We start from the raw sequence: 15565 nt of genomic DNA on the forward strand, positions 1-15565 counted from the left end.
ACACATGGCATGTGACTGTACCACTACAAATGTATTAGCAGATCCAGCCAGAAACCATGGCAATGATCTGAGCATGTGAGTATTCTGGCAAGAGTAAGAAAATAAACCTAATCTTTGTAAAGCCTTACTGGTGCCCTATTGGAGCTGAATATCAAGTATTTTCCAAGGTAGCTTTCCTTTCCAAGGGAGAAGAAGCAAAAATTTTTCTCATGCTACCCACCAAATAATTACACAATGTTTGATTTCTTAGCTTATTTTTCTCAATCCCCTATGAACTCTGCAGAATTATATCTGGATCCTTACAACATGATGATTGGAGATTATGAATACAGTGAATAAATACAAGCTTCTGGAATAGCAATCTAAGCATCACTCGGTGGGTAAATACTGCAGAGTGAATCCTAACACTTGAAACAGAATCTTCCAGAGTCCAGAAATCCACCTGACTGCCAAGAATAATACTTCCGTGGTTCAAGCAATACTAGTACCCAGAGGGGTTTCCACAGACATAACCACATGAGTTACTGCATATTGGGTAAAATAGAAAAAACAGACATTTATAAATGCACAGTTTGCAGACATCTTTAAACTACTACTCATAAATATTCAATTTACAAATATAGTAGAAATGGAAGACTTTAGGAATATAGAGCATCTGTTTAAGTAGCTTAATTATATGGTTTCTTCCATGGGTTTTCCTCATCCTATTTTTATTGGGGGCCAAGGGTGGGGAACACATGGCTCTCTGAACAAAAGTACTGTAAATGAAACCAGTCTCACTGAAAGAAGCTCTATGATAAGAACAAATACATGAGAGAGAGTCTGACTTTAAGATGAAGTAGAAAAGGCAATGTCACAGGACAAAAATCTCATCAATTAGATATCAAAGAAAACCCTTCCATTCACTCGGCTATACCAAGGTAGTGTTTGTTAGGTACTCCAGCGGTAAAATAAATGCACAGTATCGTCTCAAGCATTTCACACATGATTTCTATTTCAGCTCTGATGTAAAACTCGGCATCTCACATTATGGCACAAAGAAAAGAGTCAGTTTAGTTAGTTCAAGTAAAAAACCAGACAGCTGCTAATAGACACAGGTCGCGGCCGGGAAGGGGCACAGCACATTCAGTTTGCTATATTTTCCTTCAGAAGAATGTCAATAAAAACCACTGCCAAATGAAGTATGGGGGGAGTCCCTCTATGCAGTGAACCACTGGGTTCACCTAACAGTTAGCAGCAGTCCGACAAGTTAGCAAAAAGGAGCCCTAGCCAAATGTACAGCTGCCAACAACTTCAAGAAAGCTCTCTTTTTCCCTCAACATCCCGGGGTAGGGACCAGTCCCACATTTAGAAACGTTATTTCTGGGACCAATAGCAATTTATTTTGATATAACCACTAGAATTTTTTTTCCTGAGTTCTCAACAAAGGAGCCATATTAGGAAATAATCTCGCAAAAAAGCAAATGCCCCCTCCCCCCTTAGCCCACGATCGATGCACACGCGCAGCGCACGCGGACACGCACAGACACTCGCCCGTGCACAATGGCCGGTGCACTCACAGTGGCCCATGAGGCCGCTCAACCCGGGCTGAAGGCCCCGCGGTCGGGCCTCAGGCGCTCGGGTGGGAGGCCCGCAGCCAGCAGCCCCGGAACCAGCTGCTGGGCGCTTGTGCTGGGGCTGCTCGCCCCCCAGCGGGGCCCTGGGGTAGCGGCTGCCAGCGGCAGGGAGCCCATTAACCCCTTGGGGAGGTAGGTGCTACAACACCCACCTGCGGGGCCCCGGGAATGGGTTGGGGGCGCAAGTGGTCTACCCCACCCGGGACGGAGCGACCCGATGTCCTGGGATCCTGTAGCTCTTGGCTGGCTTCAGAAAAGCTAATCGTGTCTCTGGCTCCACAGGGCTTCTAAAGAGAGCGGGTGTTTCTGAGCTGTCACCCCTGAGGGTCCACACATAGCAAAAAGGAAAAACTTAAGAGGGCAGTGGACACAGACCAGACTTGGTAACTCGTCCCTAGGGATCAGCGCAAGTCCCTAAGGGGTCAAGGCTGCTTCCTCCGCCAACACTGCGAACTAGGTAAAACGTGGGGGACCAGAGTGCAATCACCCTCGTCACCCTTCCCTGAGTCGGGCTTTGGGGCCCCGTCCCCACTCCGGGACACTTACCTTCTTCCGGGGCTGCCATTTCATCATATTTGTACAGCCGATACGTGGAACATCAAGATGTTGGCTGGGGGCTGGGGGCAGATGCAGGGCAGCCGCGACTGCAAGTCATGCTGCCTCCCTCCCACCCCCTAATTCTTTCCCATATTCACTGCGGAAGGGAAAAAGCCCAAGAGAGTCCAGTCTTTTCGCCTTCAGTTCAATGAAAAGTATCCCCAAACCACGAACACACTTCCCACCAGGCTAGGAAGTCCCAGCAGCCACCAGCGTGCTCCTGCCAGCGCGGGGCATTTTCCCCTCGCTGGCGCCTGCGAAAGGAGTCTAGGCAAGGGGTCTCTGAGCCGGCTGTTGAGACCCTCCCTCAGAAAACAGTCTGAGAACGCGAGCTGACACAGAAACCCAGTCGGGCTCTTGCCATCCAAACCCCTTTTGGCGAATTCTCCTCTTCTCAAAAAAGATTAGACAAGCAATCAAACCCTCACGCGCAGCCTGGAGCAATTCCCAAAATTCTGGGTGTATTTCTCGTTTGTAAAATTTAGCAAAGAAAATTCCAAAGATCAGTAATCAGAGCTTCTTTACGCTGTTTTTCTCCTCCTTCTTGGATAACTTGGGAAAAGAATCTGCCCTTCCCAAAATGCCTACCTTCCCCGAACACTGTAAATTGGAAAACTTGGTTTGTGTGTTTAGATTTTTTGTTTTTTAATTCCCAAGAACCTTAGTAGGGAAAGGCTGGAAGGAAATCCTGCAAGAACCCAACTCCACAGCTCAGTCTACACTAATGACTTCCTTCCCTTCGGTGCAAGCACAGCCTGCCCAGCTCCAGCCACATGAGCAAACGCTTCTGGGTCTTAGTGCCACGACATCTGCTCATCGCAAAAAGTAAAGAGTACAGTTTCAGAGGTATCCAAAGGCTCCTAAGGAAACAGAGGCAAAAGGATCTAGAAGGTCAGGACACCTGTCCAAGGAATATACTTACATTTGTAAGTGGATGGGGAGGGGGCACCACAGACAAAAAGGCTACAAAAATTTCATTTCTGATTTAAAGAAAAAAATTGAGATATCTAATAAGATAAAATGCTTTACGCACAAAATCTGCTCACAAATGAATTTAAACGTAGATTCTTTGCTTCTCCAACTCAAGTGCTACATGTATTACTATAACAATACTGCTATGGAGATTGAGTTTCATTTATCTTCTGTAAAATGATTGTATCTTATTCAAGATTAATCCACAAATACAAATTATTATATATTCTAGTACTTATCGAATATGTCTATCAACTACTCTACAATGAGGCTGGTTTGATAGCTGGTAATAGTATAAGCTACAATAATGCCAACTGATATACACAATAATGAATGCAGTGTCCTCACAATGTTTAACTTCCTGGAGTACTGCATGCATTCAGAATTGCCTTAATTGGAGATTCTATGCAAATTATCACTAAGTGTACCATAAATTATTCAAACACTCCAAAACAATTGCGGTTGGTCCTTCATATTAATTCCGGATTGGCCTCCCACTCCCATTTTCCAGATGAGGCTACTGAGATTCACAGGAATCACTTGCTCTACCAAGATTGCACATGCAGAATATAATGGACTGAAACTGAAATTTTTTACTCTCAGGTCAGGTACAAGACAAGGATGTCCTCTATCACCACTCTATTCAAAATAGTTCTGGAATCATTAGCTACAGTCATTAGGTAAGAGAGAGAAATAAAAGGAATAAGAATAGGTAAAGAAGTTGAATTATCATTATTTGCAGATGACATGATACTTTACTTGGAAGACCTAAAAAACTCCACCAACAAGCTACTACAATTAAACCACAAATTCAATAGCACAGAAGGATACAAAGTCAATATCCAAAAGTCAATAGCATTCCTCTACACAGATAACAAACACACTGAGAGACAAATTAGAGAAACAATACTTTTTACAATAGCACCACAGAAAATGAAATACTTAGGAATTAATCTAACTCAAAAACTAAAAGATCTATTCAATGAAAATAACAGTACTCTGAAAAAAGAGATCGTAGAGGATTTCAGAAAATGCAAAGATATTTCCTGCTCCTGGATAGGAAGAACCAACATTATGAAGATGGCAATCCTCCCAGAATTGTTATACAGATTTAATGCAATCCCTACCAAAATACCACCAACATACCTCACAGACCTAGAGAAATCATTTCTAAAATTTTTTTTGGAAAAAGAAAAAACCTAGAGCAGCAAAGGCAATCCTGGGGAACAAAGACAAGGCAGGAAGAATTACAATTCCTGACTTGAAATTACACTACAAAGCTACAGTGATAAAATCAGCATGGTATTGGAAAAAAAATAGACCTGAGGATCAATGGGATAGATTAGAAGATGCAGAAGCAACTACAAACACACTCAGCCATATTATCTTTGACAATGGGGCCAAACATGCTTACTGGAAGAAAGATAGCCTTTTCAACAAATGGTGTTGGAAAAACTGGCTCTCTACATACTGAAAACTAAAACTTGACCTAGGTCTATCACAATGCACTAAACTAAAGTCAAAATGGATTAAAGATCTAAACATTAAAACAGAAACACTCAATCTCCTGGAAGAGGAAGTAGGTGAAAATCTTGAAGACATAGGGATAGGCAAAGAGTTCATGAACAAAAATCGAACTGCACAGGATATACTTGAAAGAATTAACCACTGGAACCTCCTCTGATTGAACAGTTTCTGTACATCAAAAGAAAGTACCAACAGAGTGAAAAGACAACCCACAAATTTGGAAAAAATCTTAACTAACAAGCACTCAGACAAAGGTCTTCTATCTATAAATTATAAAGAACTAAAAAATATTCGGGCCACAAAATTTGAAAACCCAATCCAAAAATGGGCATCTGAGATGAACCCACACTTCTCGGAGGAAGAAATAGAAGAAGCAAATAAATGCATGAAAAAATGCTCCACATCACTGGCCATTCATGAAATGCAAATTAAAACAACACTGAGATACTATCTCACCCCAGAAAGAATGGATATCATAAAGAAATCAACCAACAACAAATGTTGGAGAGGCTGTGGAGAAAAAGGAACCCTTCTCCACTGCTGGTAGGAATGTAGACTGGTGCAATCATTATCGAAATCAGTGTGGAGACTCCTCAAAAAACTAGGGATGGAAATCCCATTTAATCCAGCTATCCCCCTTCTGGGAATTTTCCCAAAAGAACTGAAAACATCATATCACAGTGACATATGTGCACCTATGTTTATAGCAGCACAACTTGTGATAGCCAAATTGTGGAAACGACCAAAATGCCCATCACCTGAGGAATAAATGAAAAAGATGTGGTGTCTTTATACAATGGAGTATTACTCAGCTATAAAGAAAAATAAATTCAAAGCCTTCATATATAAGTGGATGCAACTTGAAGATGTACTCATAAGTGAAATAAACCAGACCCACATGTGTAAATATTTTATTGTCTCCCTAGTGTAAGAACTCAAAACAAGAAATAAAAATTGAAAGGTATAACACAGTTAAATGGAAAGTGAGAACTTAAGGATTAAACAACAAAGAGACAGCAAGGAGAAAAGTTAAGAAATATGGCTGGGGCAAAATCACACATTTATATAAACAAGATGGTAAAGGCAATGGTCCTAAGAATATCCCTCAGGTTTTGAAAATAGCAGTTAAAGGGTGGAATTCTCACCCTGACTTAACTATAGATGCTGATATCTGTGAACTAAGCAACTAAGCTGAGGATAGCAATGTGTAATACTAAAACCATGCTTGAAATACTGATCATTTTGGTCTTCTAAATGTGTACCGCTTCTAATGTCATATTGATTATTGCTATACTCTCTTTAAAGTAAATGTTTGTAAGAAAAAAAAAGTAAGAAAAGAAAACAAGAGACAAAAAAAAAATCATAGGATTGTCCTGCTAAAATGTTGCATATGATTTCTAAATTTCTGTATAAAAATATGTAATTATTTTTTTCACATTCTATAGGGATTTAAAGTTTAGAATATCCATGGTAGCTGGAAAATAGCAGTTCCATGTTATGTCTAAGGTATTGATATTCAGACAGACTGCCTATGTAGTAGGGTAATAAAATCATTAAGCTTCTCTTCTGGATGTTTAACACCTGAAGTTTTCAGACCAAAAACTAGAGAAAAAGAGGGGCTACAAGGATAGCCAATATTTTGGCCCTAGCCCTTCAACATCAGTGAGGACTCAGGACATAAGAGAACCTATGCTGTGACATCTTGTACCTCAGTGGTGTCCCAAATTTTCTGATCAAGGAAATTATGTGGCCACAGAGAAAAGTGATCAACAACATATAGTGTGCCGAAGGAGAGTCACCTAGAGAGAAAACATTCTCTCAGGCTTTCACAGAAAGCAAAGTGGTCAAGCAATGGCTGTGCCTCATCCACATGGCTGACACTGACAAAAGATCTACAAACTGCGGTACAGGGTTTCAGGGTAAATCCTGAGGGGATTTGACTGACCTTGTCAGATACAAAAGTTACATTTTTAGTTATATAAGTCTTGCTTTATCTTGATCTTAACTATCCAGCAGAAAAGTATAACCATGAGGTATAAAAAGTAAAGAGATATTAATATACTTAGCTGTAAAAGACTCAGTCAACAACTTCTGACAATTGCCAGTTCTGCCAATAACCCACTACTATTATGGACTATTGGACTATACTTCACTGAACTCAAGCACCCACAATATTTGAGCTGCCATCAAGTATGAAAAGGTCTTTTAAAGACTTCTCCAAATAAAGCTTCTCTAACCGCAATGGTACACCCATCTCTGACAAAACAAAACAAAAAAGGGGGATATAAATAAAGGATCAGTTTGTAATGAAAAAAATATATATATACAAAATAGTTAAGATAGATATACAGTTACTTTCTCTTAGTTCTATGAGAAGAAAGGTTAGTACTAAATATTATTTACATATCATGTCTGCATCTTGTCCTTGGAATAACTACTATGAAGACAATATGCAATGTATGAATTATTGTAACTGTCCTACTAACCAGTTTTGAAACTTTTTATTGCTATTTTTTCTCATTAAAATGAATAAAATTTTTTTTAAATAATGTAATGGGCTGGCATTCAGATTTACAAGGACTTTATTCCAGAGCCTATGCCCTTTCTATGGTAGGCATCATATCCATGCTTATCTTCTCTGTCATCTCAGTAAGCCTATTAAGCACCAACTACTAAGCACCAATTATTTGTCAGATTTTTCTATAGTCCCTACAAAATATGAATGAGAGACTATTTCTGTTCTTGGACAAACTATATAATTTCAGACAGTTGTTGTATCTCAGCTTCTCTTTCTAACTTTCCCTTTCTGTCTCTAACACCATTATTCTTCCAGGATTATAAACTAAAACCTTAACATCATTCCTTATATTGATTCTATCACAAAGTACTTTCACTTCTTTCCTATACAGCAGTTTCAAATTCCTACTGCTGACATCTGAAACTAGAGCCTCACAAAACATAATATATTAAGTACCAAGTTGGTACAGAGAATCATGTGGTATAGAAAAATCATAAGACTGAGGCCAGTGAGATGGCTCAGTAGAATAAGTGCTTCCCTGGCAAGCACAAGGGCCTGAGTTCAATCCCCCGTTCTCCCAAAAAAAAAAAAAAAAGGGAAAAAAAAGGAAAATCATAAGACTAAGTGCCTTGGTGCTGGCCAAATAGCTCAGCAGATTAAAGTGCCTGCTTAGGCAAATGCAGGGGCCAGGAATTCGATCTGGCCTGCTGTGCCAGCCCTGCCCCCCAGAGCAAGCTAAGACTGCAATTGAGACTGGGCATGGTGGGGCACACCTGTAATACCAGCTCTTGGGAGGCTGTAAACAGAAGGATCACGAGTCTGATCTAGTAGTGAGACCCTGAATACCCTGTAGACCCTTCCCTAAAACACAAAAATAAATAAATTAAAAAACAAGACCTTGTCACAAAAAAAAAAAAAAAAAAAAAAAAAAAAGGAGAAGAGGAGGAGGAAGAGGAGAAGGAGGAGAAGGAGAAAGAGGGAGCTAGGTACTCAGCAAATTAGGTAATTAATGGGTTATGTAACCAATAGGTGTTCTAGGAGGTAGAGAGAAAGATCATAAACAGGATGACAAAGAAAAGCTTTACAAAAGAACCTGAAGTAAAAAGTCAGAAGAGGTGCGATTTATTCTGGAGCCAAAAGCCAAAGTGCTTACCCTTACACCTGAGCTCACTTCTTACTCTCTCACTTACTATCCCTGGTGTACTGGCCCTCTCATGCCTCTCATGCATTCATTTGTAGTGCCCTTTGCTTAGGTTCCTTCACATAGCCTCTTGGCTCCTTCACCCAGTTCCTCTGGGACTCTGTTCCAATATCTTAGAAGCTGCCTAATACCTTTCTTCATAAAATAATAGCACCATGATTCTCACATTGTTATTTCCTATCTTCCTTACCCTGCTACATTTCACTTCATAATCCTATAACATTATGTTTGTTTTTCATAAAATGTCTATTTACCTCACAAAGGTGAAAGACTTTTGTTAGAACAACATTCAATGAATAATTCCTCATATACAGTAAGTAATCAACAAATATTTCTCAAAACAATGAAAAAGAAAAAAACAGCATAGTGTGAACAAAGGAGACAGGCACATGTAAGACATTTTCAAAATACAAAATATTGATCTCTATAAATATAAGGTTTAGTCTAAAAATATATCTCAGACCACTTTCCTGGCATGTACAAATTTTGCTTTTCACTACTGAAAAAAATTAAAGGATAAGTGTTACATATGAGACTAATAGGGACAGAGACTTTGTTCTGTTCACCTTTGTAATCTTCTGTCTAGAACAGTACCAGGCTGGGTGTGGTGGTACACATCTGTTATGGTTTGTGTATATAGTTGTCCCCCCAAAGCTTCATGCAGTCTTAGGGCAGCTTCTGGAGTTTGTGATTGATTATTGTGTGTGTGGATGTTGCACCTGCCCTGGGGCTGGTAATCTGTATTTCAATGTAAGGAGGAAAGAGAAGTTAGCTGCTTGAGCTGCTGCTACTTTTCCTTTGAGCTCTTGCTCTTTGCTGCCACCATGAAAGCTTGCTCTATGCCATGTGCTGCTCTGCCTTGGAGCCAGCTGAGCATGGACTGAAACCTCCAGTAACTGTGAGCTAAATAAACCTTTCCTTCCTTCATTTTGAGCATCGGGTATTTGTCCCAGCAATGAGAGAAGAATAACTGAGATAACATCTGTAATCCTAGCACTGAGGCTGAAGCAGGAGGATCACTGCAAGTTGAAGGCCAGCCTGGGCTACAAAGTGAGTTCAAGGCCAGCTTTAATGACATAACAAAACCCTGTCTAAAACAGATTTTTAAAAAGGGGGGAGGACCTAGAACAGTACCTGACATAGAACAGGTACTCCATATTTATGGGATAAAAGAATGAAGGGGACGGTGAGTAGCAAATGAATGAAATTCCATTTCATGTAAAGTAAAAGAGACATTAACAAGTAGGTTAACAAAGTATGTTGGAACCAAATGACTGGGAAACACAAAGAAATTTGGACTTTAATCTGTAAAATGCAAAGGATTAAAGAGGTTAACAGTAGCAAAGGGGAACAGGTAAAATAACAATTTTATTTTGTTTAGATGGGGTCTCATTATGTTGTCCAGGCTGGCCTTGAACTCTTAGGCTCAAATGATCCCCTGCCTCAGACTCCTGAGTAGCTGGGACTGCATGGAATACTTTACCTGGCTCAGCAGTATTTTTAAGCAACCTAATGTAAAATAAAATATTAACTATGATTTTTACAGGGGTGTTTTTAACTTTAAAAAAATGTGCATCATTAAAATCCTTATTGTGCCTAATGTTCAAAGTTACACTACCTATTCAATGCCACATTGCTAGTCAATGGCTTTAAAAAGGACAAGAGTCCATGACTTTTCTGTTTATAAACCCCTTCCTGGGTGAGAGGAAAACAGAAACTTACAGTTGCTTTAGGCATCAAAAGAAAAGTTTCTACTCTGTCTCTGGCTTGCTATATAAAAGCACTTTTCAGAAGGGCAAGGCAGGTAACATGAATAAATGAAACAGGTCTAAAACAAAAGGGAATTGTGAAGATTACAAACATAGAGATACATGAGTCATGTAAAGGGGACAGCTGCTACACAACTCCAGTGAATTGATGTCTTGCAAGAATATCAGTGAGTAATATCAAATCCTGTAAATTTTCATGAGAAGCTAGAAATTTCTTGATTTCTATTTGCTCAAAAAGTTTAAAGCATCCCAAAAGGCCAAACAAAACATGCCTGTAGGACTAAATTCCATCTGCAAGTCCTAATTTGTGAGGGCTGACTTTATTAACCACTTAAGGCCTCACTCTCACATATGTAAATTAAGGGACCTAATAGTTCCTAATTTGTGGGATAGTTTTCCAAAGGCCTTACTGAATCCATATGCACACCACCCTTGGTCTGTAACCTGAAGCACATCTCTTGCTCAGATATTGTTGCATTTTACAATATACAAAGTTACTTAAACCCAGGGAATGGAGGGGGTCTGAAAACAGGGGTCTCTGTCAGGACAGGAAGCAGAAAATATATCTGTGTTTGTAGAAAGGCAGAATGAATCTAAAATTTCAAAATGATGTTAGGCTTTAAACTGATATCCAACTTTTTAGGGTTCCATTTAGCAGGTATCATTTGATAAAGAACCATTACTTAGAAGCTTTTAAATACCAACACTGTCTTAAGTAATTTATTTTTTTCTATTTTTGTCTTTATTTATTTTGCTTACTCCAAATTGAATTGGTGTTTATACCTGAAATCTTTACAGATTTACTATTATACCAATATGCTTTCTCCATTAGGAATTATTTACATGGAGCTACCAATCTAGCACACAGTTCAAAATGTATAATTTAACATTATTGTTTCAAAGATCCAACGTCAAACAGTAAGAATATATTTTCCCAGATCTGCAACCACTAAAACACATTTTTATAACTTCCTCATTTTTAACATAGCACTTTGGAAATCACTTCCCTAAAAGCAGATACTGTAAAACAGTCTATTAAAGACTGTATTTTCCACAATAACTACTTGTCTATTCAAATTTGAACAAAAGCAAGAAAGAGGAAATGAATGGGGAGAACACACCTTTTTCATTGTTGTGAATTTTTTCAAGCTTTCCTAAGGAGTGATATATCTGACATTGATGATAGGGTATATACCTGAAAAAGCTAGCCTTGTACTTATTTACATTTATTCTGTTTTAGAAGTAGAAAATTAACTCAATGTGAAACAGTATTTGGAAAATATATTAATTTTCCTAAACACCTCTAAATTATTTTCAAGTATCTAGAGATGTAGCGAAAATAAAGTGGCAAAGGTGTAAGTGGATTTGATACCAAAAAATCCTACCTCATTGGTGACTTTTCACATAATTAGACACTTCAAGAATGTGAAGCCCTTGCTTTGCTAGAAAAGAAACTGGAATCCATTGTTACAGTAACAATTCTGCCACACAGTCCTGCTGATGCAGGACATGATCCCTCTCTCTGGCAGGAAATTACAGTAGATGGCTCCACACATCCAAGGATCACAGCTAACTTTAGCCACTTCACCTCCTTCCAAGGGCAGGGGGTTGAAATCCTGCATTTCCTTCCCTCTAACTCAACACTCAATTATTGACACTAATTGTGTATGAGAGACTGCCCTAGGATTTGTGAGACAGACAAAAATAAATCAGTTTATTTTCATCCTGGAGGAGACAGCAGTTTAGAGAATGCAGACACACAACTAATGAAAACAACAATAGCAGTAACAGCTAACACCAATTGATCTGGCTATTTGTCTGACTCTTTAAAGAGTCTAGGCTCTTAAACACTATAAGAATGGAATAACTAATGGCATATTCTCTCATTAAGACTAAAGAAGCCCTAAAGAGTAATTAATTCTGTCTGTGGTAACTGAGAAAGGTTTCACAGGAGAGGTGGCACAGTATTTTTCCAACAAGCAAAGAGACAGTGTGGGCAGTAGTGTTCTAGAATGAATGAACAGAGTGAGAGCCCAAACCAGAAGGTGTGACAATGTGGCTCATAAGCAAGTCATTTACCAGGCCTGAAACCTATAATGCCATGCAAGCTACAGCAAACAATGATAATGGCGATCGTTCATGGATTACATACCAAGCACTGAAAGTTTAAAAAATATTTTTATTTCATTCAAATAACACCTTTATGAGGAGGAATTATTATTATGCCCATTTTATCAAAAAGGAAACTAAAATTAAAGGAATAAGTTCCCAACATATCCTGGCTAGAATGTGGGAAGAAATTCAAGTCAGCTGGACTCCAAAGCTGTGCTCTTAACTCCTGATTTAGAAAAGAATAATAAACAAGCACAGGGTTTTAATCATCGCATTAGCAAATGTGTTTGAGTTTTATGCTGAGAATTCAAGAAAGATAGAAAGAATTGGAGATCAACAAGGACAAGAAGGCCAAGTAAGTTCCTACACCAATTAATCAATAAGGGATGATGTACCCTTGAATAAGGGCAGAAGAAATAGAAGGCTGGCTTGAGAGACATTTCACAAATAAAGTAGGTTATTAAGAACCTGTTTCATGAAGGGACAGTAATGGAAAGATTTAAAGGAGATCCAAACATGTTTACCATCTTTTAGAGAAAAGACACTGCATTAATTAAAGTATAGATCACATAACAAGAGTAGATAACTGAATGGAGTTTGAAACTTGCAGAGTCTAAGATACTGAGAGACACGGAAATACAGAGCAGGTCAGTGGATGTATAGCTTAAAGATGAGTAGATAGGTGGATAGACAGATAATTAGATAGATAGATAGATAGATAGATAGATAGATAGATAGATAGATTTAGCAATATCTAGATAAATATAATATGAAGGTACAAAGAGTTCCAGAGGTGTTATCCACATACACTTGGAATTAGAGTTTGAAGCAGAGAGAAAAGGGAAAGGGACTTGGGAGAGAGAAAGATCAGAGAGGAGAGAGAATAGAATCTTAAGTAATGCTATACTTTTAAACACAACTGACCTCACTGCCTAAATAGGATGAGAAATCTACCCAGTTTCCTTAAGGCAGTAATTTTTTTTTTTTTCAAATACTGAACACTGTCTGGCTCAGACCCTACAGCCACCATTTATTAAATGTGTGACCTTGTGTTATTTCATTTTTCTGTATCTCAATTTCTAACACTGTAAATGGAAATAATAATAGGACCTACCTAATTATGCTTGTTAGAAAGCTTAAATTACATGTGAAACTTTGCACAAACATTCCCATATATATATATAATATATCCTGTACATAGACAAATCCTACATTTAATATTGTTATTACTATTGCTGTTTTATTGCAACAGCACTGACTTTTTATTCTCTTCATCACTCCACTGATTTTGTATTGGTTCTATATCTTAACATAAATCAAAGCTTGTGTATTTCAAGGATATAATCATTTTCTAGTGAGGCTTCTGCTTTTGCCCATGACACAGCAACTCAGAGTAGGCTTGCTGGGGCTGGCAAGATAGCGCAGTAGATGAAAGGTAAGTTGGCTTACGCAAGCTTAGTCAAGTGCAGAGACTGCAGTTCGATCCCTGGCACCACATGCTGCACCAGCCCTGCCCCCAGGTTCTGCCAGGGTCCAGGTGCAGTGGCACATGCCTATAATCCCAGCACTGGAGAGGCTGAAAACAGGAGGACCATTATGAATCCAAGCTGTGTAGTGAGACCCTACAACAACCAAATACATAGAGTATGTTTACCATCCTGATGTAACTAAAACACCAGAAAAAATAATGGAAAAATACTGCTGTCCAAGTGTTTCAGATGATAGAATAATACTATGAGCTTAGGGAGAAGCAAAACAAATGAGATGAGCCCTATGACCACAGGGCTCATCTGCCTGGGAGTAATTTCTATACTACAGAGCAGGAGGGAGGCCCCAAGAAAAACAGCATGGTCTTGCAGAATTAAGCAGACAGAGATCAGAATTTGAGGAAGACCAAATAACTGGAACATTCAGAGTAAAGAAATGGAGGAGCCTAGAAAAGTGAAGTACACTAGAAATCAACATAGAGTCCCCTTCAGTTTTAGGTGAGTGCTAATTTATCCACTGGAGAAGGAGATACCACAAAGGAAATAAAGTAACACTGTAAGCTGAACAACTGCCAGAGTTCACTTGGGCTATAACACTTCCAAGTACAAATTAAGTTTCAAACATGGGGGAACATCACTGAACATTCAGTGGAGATCTCAAAAAAAGTAATATCTTGGGGCTGGGAGATATCTATGCAGTCTAAGCACCTGCCTGGCAAGTGCAGGACCCCAGTTTAAGAACCAGCCAAATAGTTCAGTGGATTAAGCACCTGAAAGCAGGCGCAGGGGTCAGGGGTTCGATCCCTGGGCCTGCTGTGCCAGGCCCCGTCCCCAGGGCATGCTGACACGGCAACTAAGATTGGATGTGATGGTGCGTGCCTGCAATCCCAGTTCTTGGGAGGCAGTAAACAGGTGGATGACTACGAGTCTGATCTAGTAGTGAGACCCTGAATACCCTGTAGGCTCTTCCCAAAAAAAAAAAAAAAAAAAAAAAAAAAGGACTCCAATTTGATCCCTAGTACCACACACCATGCTGCCCTGGAACCCTGGGTGTGTGGTAGCAGTCAGCAAAATCAAGCATTGTGCCACACACCTATAATCCCAGCACTGGGGAGGCTGAAATAGGAGGATCACTAAGAGTTTGAACTGTGTAGGGAGGCCCTGTATTAAAAAAAAAAACAGTGGTATCTTTGCAGAAGAGATAAACTAGCCCAAAATATACTCCCACCTCATCTTACAAAGCTTAGAAAACAATCTTGGAAGGAGTAAACCTAACACATTCACAATAGAGCCATAATTCACATCTCTTGTTACCAGGGGTTTTGAACCACCAGTGGTACATGCATGATTGTCCTTTGCATGATTGTACCACTTCTACACCAGTGGTGCAGGCTGCAAACCAATGGGAAAGTGTTAATCTGGGGATTTAACCATCTGCTAGAAAAAATTTCAATACTCTTTGAAGGAGGACAACAAAATCTAGTATTCAATTCAAATGTCTGCATTCACTTTCCAACAATACTTATAAAGAATGTAAGTGCCAAAAAGGTTGAGTCAAAATGTATGGTGAACCAAGTATGGTGACACACACCTATAATAATCTCAGCACTCAGGGGGCTGAGGCAGGAGGATGCCAAAAATTCAAGCCCAGCCTTGGCTACATAATGAGTTCAGGCCAGCCTGAATCACATAGCAAGACCTACCTTGAAACAAAAGAGGAGAGGAATGGGAGGGGAAAGAAGGGGAGAGGAGAGAAAAAAAAATTA

General features: G+C 39.3%; 1 protein-coding gene across 4 annotated transcripts in view; it reads right to left on the reverse strand.

Annotated features, from left to right (window-relative positions):
- The window catches only part of Ttc28 (tetratricopeptide repeat domain 28), an 818517-nt gene that overhangs the window by 451849 nt on the left and 351103 nt on the right, over positions 1 to 15565 (reverse strand). The window contains exon 1 of one of the 4 annotated variants that reach the window (XM_023711314.1): positions 2163 to 2922. The exons of the other annotated variants lie outside the window; for them this stretch is intronic. Within the exon in view, the coding sequence (XP_023567082.1) occupies positions 2163 to 2189 (27 nt within the window). The 5' untranslated portion in view covers positions 2190 to 2922. Of the gene's footprint in view, positions 1 to 2162; positions 2923 to 15565 lie in introns of those variants that run through there. 4 annotated transcript variants of the gene reach the window in all.

The sequence above is a fragment of the Octodon degus genome, unplaced genomic scaffold (assembly GCF_000260255.1).
Source record: "Octodon degus isolate 3935 unplaced genomic scaffold, OctDeg1.0 scaffold00021, whole genome shotgun sequence".
Lineage (NCBI taxonomy): Eukaryota > Metazoa > Chordata > Mammalia > Rodentia > Octodontidae > Octodon > Octodon degus.